We start from the raw sequence: 7,950 nt of genomic DNA, 5'->3' as shown, positions 1-7,950 counted from the left end.
ACGGGCAAATAATGCAACATACAGAGAAAATGTATCTAGTCCCCAAACAAGAACTAATCAAACTAAACCCTCCAGTTAGCGGCAACATACGACAGAATGTTATTCGCCGCCTTGATGATGAAATTAGCGAAATTTTACAGCGTCGTGACATACCAGACGATGTGAAAATTAAAAAATATAGCGATGTACTACAGAGATACTTGGTTCATGCTAAACACGATGCGATGGAATTATCAACTTTAAAGATCATTAACACTCCCGAGTCTGATCATCAGCAATTGTCAAATTCAGACCCTAATGAAAACAAAACAGCCATTGAAATTGTAAGTCATGTAAACCAGCGATATAAAAAGAATGCAGAATTTTTACTAAACAGACTGCTGCAGAACAAAAATATTACATCGTGGAATGATAAAAACGAGTTTATTTTCAGAGGTTCTGTAATACCGGGATCGAACATGTTGGATTTAGTACGTAATACAACACAGAGCCATGCCTTGACTAACAGAAATTTACCCCAGGGATGGAATACGTTTATGCAGGCAATGGCCGAGTTAAATATACCGTCTACCATAGTGGGTAATCCCACTACTAGAGCGCTTTTAGACAGCTTAAAAATGCCCATCAATGAAGCTAGTGGCATATCTAAACCTCAGACTCTATCGACACCACGCCGTCCAATTCAATCTTTACATTCTCCATTAGGTTTGACACAAGCAAGTTTGCTGCCTAAAAAAAGGACTTTCCCGATACTGCAATCAATGTGGCTCACAATGTAACAGCTGGACTGATGAATTGTGATGCTCTAAATAATTATGTAAGAGACGTAACATATGTGTATTATTAAATAGTGTATTATGCCAGTGATTATAATTTTATATTGTACTGTTTTACAAGTGTAATGTATATGACGTTTTGCATTCCTGCTGAATTGATGTGCAACTGAATGTAATTAAATTCTGAGCAATAAACTTTTTAAATTTTGATAGTGTGTCTGTCTTTCATTTTATACAAACAGTATAAAACACAACCTGTCTTTCATTTTTATACAAACAGTATAAAACACAAACTTTCTACATGGGTGCTATAAGAAATGCGTAATAGTATAATTGGCCATATACATAATATGCCCAACCAAATTACACTATCAGAATGGGTGCTATAAGAAATGCTATATAGCATAAGACGCGTAATAGTATAATTGGCCATATACATAATATGCCCAACCATATTACACTATCAGAATGAATCCTGTATCAAACGCCTATAAAATAAATTTGGCCATATACATAATATGCCCAATCAAATTACACTAGCAGATTAAGCATTTACACTATCAGGATTGCACTATCAAATCCCTAATCAAAAGCCTAATCAAAAGCCTATAAAATATAGGGCCTGTGTAGTTGCACTATCAAATCCCTAATCAAAAGCCTAATCAAAAGCCTATAAAATATAGGGCCTGTCAGGAGAGGGGAGGGGGTGTGTTTAATACACTTTGATAGGGTTTGATAGGGGCGGGGCACCTGTCAGATTTGACGAGACATATGGCCCCCTTACTATACTTTACACAAGCCAGCGAGAAAAAAATTCTTAACAAATAAGGTTCTCGTGGGCGATGTTGATATACAGTGGCAAGCTGATCTCGTCAGTATGATTGATTATTCCCGTGAAAATGATGGTATAAGATATATTCTTACAGTTATAGATATCTTATCAAAATTTGCGTGGTGCGTGGCCTTACCAAACAAGAACGGTACAACTGTTGCCAGATCGCTCGAATTAATATTTGAAAATGATCAACGCATACCAAAGAAATTACAGACGGATCGTGGCAAAGAATTTATGAATAATGCCGTGAAACGTGTATGTAAAATATATAACATTCATCAATTTTTTACAAACAATAGCGTAAAAGCAGCCTTGGTGGAGCGATTTAATCGTACATTGAAAACTCGTATGTGGAGGTATCTCACGTTCCATAACACCTTTAGGTATATTGACATTTTACCTGATCTGGTGTATAGCTATAATCATAGCTATCATACTACAATTCGATGTAGGCCTGTTGATGTGACAAAGCGTAACTCGCTACAAATCTGGAAAAATATTTACGCTTCTAGTGTCCGTGCCAAGCCTATTAAACCTTCTTTAAAAATTGGTGATCATGTGAGAGTGTCACGATATAAAGGTATCTTCGCTAAGGGATATGAACAAACGTACACGGATGAAATATTTGTTATTACGGCCATCAACACCAAATTTCAAAAACCCCTCTATAAAATTGCTGATTTAAACGGTGAAGAAATCAGTGGCTCATTTTATAAAGAAGAAATACAAAAAATAGCTTTGGATGAGCAACGCATCTACAGAATTGAAAAGGTTTTAAGAAAAAAGCGTATTCGCGGGTCAACGCATTGTCTAGTGAAATGGCTTGGTTACCCGACAACATTTAACAGTTGGATTACAGAAGACCAGCTGACGGACATATAAACCATGGAGGAGGGCTCATTTTATATAACACTACCGTGTAATGCTTCTTCTAAGATGTACCCCGAAAACACGATATCAACTTATACCACTAAATTGGCAAAACCTGTACAGCTTTCTGGGCCCTTTGAAGTTGCGCTCACCGAGATTCAATATCCGCATACATGGTACACGTTTGAGCAGAATGACGGAAATTTCTTTATAGCACGCCGCGGTGATATATTTAAAGAATTTTATTTGAAATCAGGGTTTTATTCAAACATTACTGATCTCATAAGAGCCATTAATGAGCGTATTGATGTTTTGAAGGTGGCACCCGATGGTTTTAAACTTCGATACGATGAGGTAAAGAGAAGTGTTACCATGTCAGATCCAGCGACGATACAATTTGCTCCAGGCCCAAAACTGTCACGTATTTTAGGCCTAAAACCCTTTATTGAGGCCTCTGTAGATAACCCACAGCTGGAGCGGAAGAAGTCGTATGCAGATATAAAAGACGGATTTTATACATTATATGTGTACACAGATATAATTCAACATCAGCTTGTAGGTGACAGCTACGTGCAACTTCTGAGAACTGTTCAGGTAGCTGGTAAGACCAGCGAAATTGTCACCATTCAGTACGCAAGACCCGATTATGTGCCCCTTTGTAAACAACATTTCGATTCTGTGACAATCTCTATATTATCAGATCAGGGAACCCCTGTTAAATTCAAGTACGGAAAAAGTATTGTTCGATTGCATCTTAGACCGCGGAGGTGTTGACACAGAAAAATGGTGTCTCAGAGGGTATATGGTGACCCCGCCATCTATGCCAGATATTACATAGCGCAATCGGGTCATGGATTAGAGGGTTTTCGCGGTGATGAGTACATGTATGGTGCCGGTCTTGCCGGAATTTTTAGAGGGCTTTTTAGAAGAGCCGTGCCATTATTCAGGAGAGGACTGGAAATAGTAAAGCCTCATGTGAAGACTGCTGTCAAAAACATTGCAAAAGATGCGGTCACAACCCTCTCATCAGCCGTAATGAATCGTATAAACACACCCCCGCAGGAGGGCTCCGGCATAGTTTATATTGCTAAAAAACCACAAAAAAGAAAAAGATGTGTGCGCTATTCACAGCCCCCAATGCTCATGAATAAAAAACCCACCAAGAGACAAAATCGTCAGAAAAGAGTGAGACGCTCTGTGGACGACATCTTCTAATCAACTATAATGGCTTTCGTACATGATGCTTCTGTAGAGTGCGCAAAATCTGAACTGGATATTTTTGTCATTCCCCCTACGCAAACAAGTATTGAGAAATCGCTTTTTGTAGAAGTACAACCTATTGCGGCTCTGTCGGAAAATGCCCCCCTGGAATTTTTCATATCGGGTAGCGGTGAATATTATTATGATCTGAACAATACCCTACTGTACATAAATTGCCGTATCGTGAAACAAGATAATACGGCTATCGGCGATGGTGCGCGTGTTGCGTTTATAAATTACCCCCTGACAACATTGTTTAATCAGGTCGATATCACTCTTGGAGATCGCCTCATCTCGCAGTCGGATAACCTCTACAGCTATAGAGCGTACATTGAAACTCTTTTAAATTACAGCACGCAAACACTATCGACACAGTTTACCGCTGGATTGTTCTATAAAGACACTGCAGGTCATCATAATGATCGGGCCTTGGATGGTCTAAATGCTGGATTTGTCAAAAGAGCGCGTATAACCAGGAACTCTAAGACTGTAGATCTATTAGGGCCAATTTTTGGAGATGTATTTAATCAACCAAAGCTCGTACTGAATGGGCTTGACCTCAAGATCAAGTTGTCGAGGAATAAGGACACTTTTTGTTTGATGTCTGGTGATGCAGAACCATATAAAGTGCAGATCTTACAAGCGTCACTCTATGTGAAGAGGGTGCAAGTCTCTCCAGCTGTACGTATAGGCCACAGTCAGGCCCTACTAGCCACCACGGCCAAATACGCTATTGATAGGGCCTGCATGAAAGTATACAGTATTCCAGCCGGCACGCGAATTACAAACCACGAGAACCTCTTCTTGGGACAAATTCCAAAAACTGTTATATTGGGCTTTGTAGATAATGAAGCCTTTAGCGGATCGTACAATAAAAACCCGTTGTGCTTTCACCATTACGAAATAAGTCTTGCATCGCTTTATCTGGACGGCCAACCATTTCCCGCCCGCCCTTTCCAACCTAATTTCAGTGATGACTTAGCCGTCCGTGAATTTATGTCTTTGGCTCATGTTTCTGGCCGTTTAAAATCTGATCATGCTCTGGCGATAGATCGTGAAGAATTTATGGCCGGGTTCACATTGTTTGCATTTGATTTATCACCAGATCAAGAACCTGGTGGTCATTTCTCGCTCGTTAAATCGGGTAACCTACGTGCTGAAGTGCGGTTTGCGCTAGCTACCCCGCATACTGTAAATATGATAGTATATGCCATCAACACAACTATACTTGAAATCAACCATAGAAGAGAAGTACTATTTGATTACATCTAATTATGGATAACTTCCAGCTCACAAACCTGTTGAAGTCTGATTATTATACAGAACGCATATTTGCTGGTGTGTTTCCGTGTGATTTGCTACCGGCATATAGAGTGACCCAGAGACCCGCTGCCTACATCGTGAATACAGACAGTTCCGGACAAAGTGGGCGACATTGGATATTGATTGTACTTTGCGATGATAAGAAGGCAATATTCTTTGACAGTTATGGATGTTCACCAACAAGTGTTTTATTTCCTGATGAGTTTGTAACCTTCTTAAATAGAAACAGTGAACTATATTGTTTTCAATCCATTCAGATTCAGGACACATTTAGCAAAGTATGCGGACATTACTGTGTTTACGTTTTGTACCATATAGCACGGGGAGTGTCATTCAATAAAATATTACAATGCTTTAGTAGTGATTTAAAAGAAAATGACAATATGGTGTCTGATTTTGTCGCGTCTCTTTCACCAGAGCATTCGATCAATTCAGGTTGTCTTTATAAGCAGCTTTGTATGCCCCTATGCCAAGTAGTCAGAAGTGATCATTGATCATGTCTTAATAAACCCATTTAATCAAACAGATGTATCTCATCTGGCTAGGACCAGCTTTGAATGCTAGAGTCTCATTGTATTAGTAAGGGTGTGTGAAGTGTTTGATCTATGCATTGGAGGGTAGTTGTAAATGATGATTTTGATCAGATAGGAGGGCCTCTTTGATGAGGGGCTAGAGTCTCATTGTATTAGTAAAGGTGTGTGAAGTATTTGATCTATGCATTGAAGGGTAGTTGTAATACTGGTTTTGATCAGATAGGAGGTCCTCTTTGATGAGGGGCTAGAGTCTCATTGTATTAGTAAGGGTGTGTGAAGTATTTGATCTATGCATTGAAGGGTGGTTGTAATACTGGTTTTGATCAGATATGAGACCCTCTTTGTATCTATATATACAGTTTCACACACGCATTGTAATGGTAAGAAACTTGTCCTCTTGGTAAGGCTGTAATGTGCAACTGAATGTAATTAAATTCTGAGCAATAAACTTTTTAAATTTTGATAGTGTGTCTGTCTTTCATTTTATACAAACAGTATAAAACACAAACTTTTTCATTTTTATACAAACAGTATAAAACACAAACTTTCTACATGGGTGCTATAAGAAGTGCTTTACAGCATAAGACGCGTAATAGTATAATTGGCCATATACATACAACCTGTCTTTCATTTTTATACAAACAGTATAAAACACAAACTTTCTACATGGGTGCTATAAGAAATGCGTAATAGTATAATTGGCCATATACATAATATGCCCAACCAAATTACACTATCAGAATGGGTGCTATAAGAAATGCTATATAGCATAAGACGCGTAATAGTATAATTGGCCATATACATAATATGCCCAACCATATTACACTATCAGAATGAATCCTGTATCAAACGCCTATAAAATAAATTTGGCCATATACATAATATGCCCAATCAAATTACACTAGCAGATTAAGCATTTACACTATCAGGATTGCACTATCAAATCCCTAATCAAAAGCCTAATCAAAAGCCTATAAAATATAGGGCCTGTGTAGTTGCACTATCAAATCCCTAATCAAAAGCCTAATCAAAAGCCTATAAAATATAGGGCCTGTCAGGAGAGGGGAGGGGGTGTGTTTAATACACTTTGATAGGGTTTGATAGGGGCGGGGCACCTGTCAGATTTGACGAGACATATGGCCCCCTTACTACTGATACTATACACACTGGTTCCACAGCACGAATAGTGAATCGAGATCTAAGGGAGTCTCAATAGTTCTACACAAAAACCTGATACATTCAGTGATAGATTCCAAAGTAGTCGAGGCAGGTAGATGCTCAACAGTGTATACGATCACAGGCTGGTACGGCCCTAATTGTAATCAGACTAACACTTGTCGCTCTTTCCTAAAGGTTCTGTCAGATTTTGCAGAGGGGGAGGTGTTGGTGGGCGGAAACGTCAATCTTACATTAAATCCGGTGGTGGACGTGTCGACTGGGAGGAGTGCCATACCTCTGAGACGCCTGACGGCCCTGAAGTGTGAGTTGCATAACCTTCATCTGGTGGACGTATGGAGAATTATGCATCCCCTGGATAGGGACTATACATTTTTCTCCATCCCATATCAGACATATAGTCGAATTGACTTTTTCTTGGTCAGCCAGCGGGTCCTTTCGTGGCACCTACTATTGGGAATGTGGTCTGGTCTGATCATGCCCCGGTCTTTCTGGATGTCTCTCCCCCAGACTACCCAAACCGAACATGGACGTAGAGATTCAACGACTCCCTGTTGAGAGATGAGGGGTGCATCTCAGAGGTAAAAGAGTCTATGGAATATTTTGTGTCCTCACATGCAGTTGATTCTACGCCCTTGCCTCTTCAATGGGAGGCTTTTAAATGCGTTATACAAGGAGTTCTAATTAAGCATGGGGCACGGATTAAAAAGGAAAAAACAGCATATATTGCTCTGCTCCTTAAGGAAATTTCCACGTTGGAAACCTCTCATAAATCCAACCCCTCCCCAGAAACGTTGGCTAAGCTCTTTACAACCAGGGAAGCTCTGCGGAGTTTGCTGGACAGCAGACTACTTAAGTTCAAAACCCAATTTAAAAGGGTGTTATATAGACACTCTGACAAAAGTGGCCGTCCGCTCTCACGCCTTCTTCACCCTCGGGATCAGGCTTTATATATCCCTAAATTGAAGTCCCAGAAGAATACCGATACATACGACCCCACTAAAATTCTAGGTATTTTCAAGGAGTACTACGCAGATCTATATAATATACAGGGGAAAAACTCCGATATGGCTCCACAGGACCTCCAAAAACGCATAGATGACTATGTCGCTGAAACCCCTCTTCCAGTGTTAGACATGGGGACCATTACACGGTTAGATGACAGGTTTTGGGAAGA

The 7,950-nt window shown here is 39.7% G+C and overlaps 1 protein-coding gene across 1 annotated transcript; it reads left to right on the top strand.

Moving 5' to 3' along the window:
* Window positions 1-3,705: 3,705 nt before the first annotated feature.
* LOC142302258 (uncharacterized protein F54H12.2-like) lies at window positions 3,706-5,013 on the top strand. The gene has a single exon (XM_075343360.1). It carries the CDS (start codon window positions 3,706-3,708, stop codon window positions 5,011-5,013), a length of 1,308 nt encoding a protein of 435 aa, XP_075199475.1.
* Window positions 5,014-7,950: the final 2,937 nt, after the last annotated feature.

The sequence above is a fragment of the Anomaloglossus baeobatrachus genome, chromosome 1 (assembly GCF_048569485.1).
Source record: "Anomaloglossus baeobatrachus isolate aAnoBae1 chromosome 1, aAnoBae1.hap1, whole genome shotgun sequence".
NCBI lineage: Eukaryota > Metazoa > Chordata > Amphibia > Anura > Aromobatidae > Anomaloglossus > Anomaloglossus baeobatrachus.
Note: the sequence above shows the minus strand (reverse complement) of the source record. Positions and strands in the feature narration are given on the sequence as shown.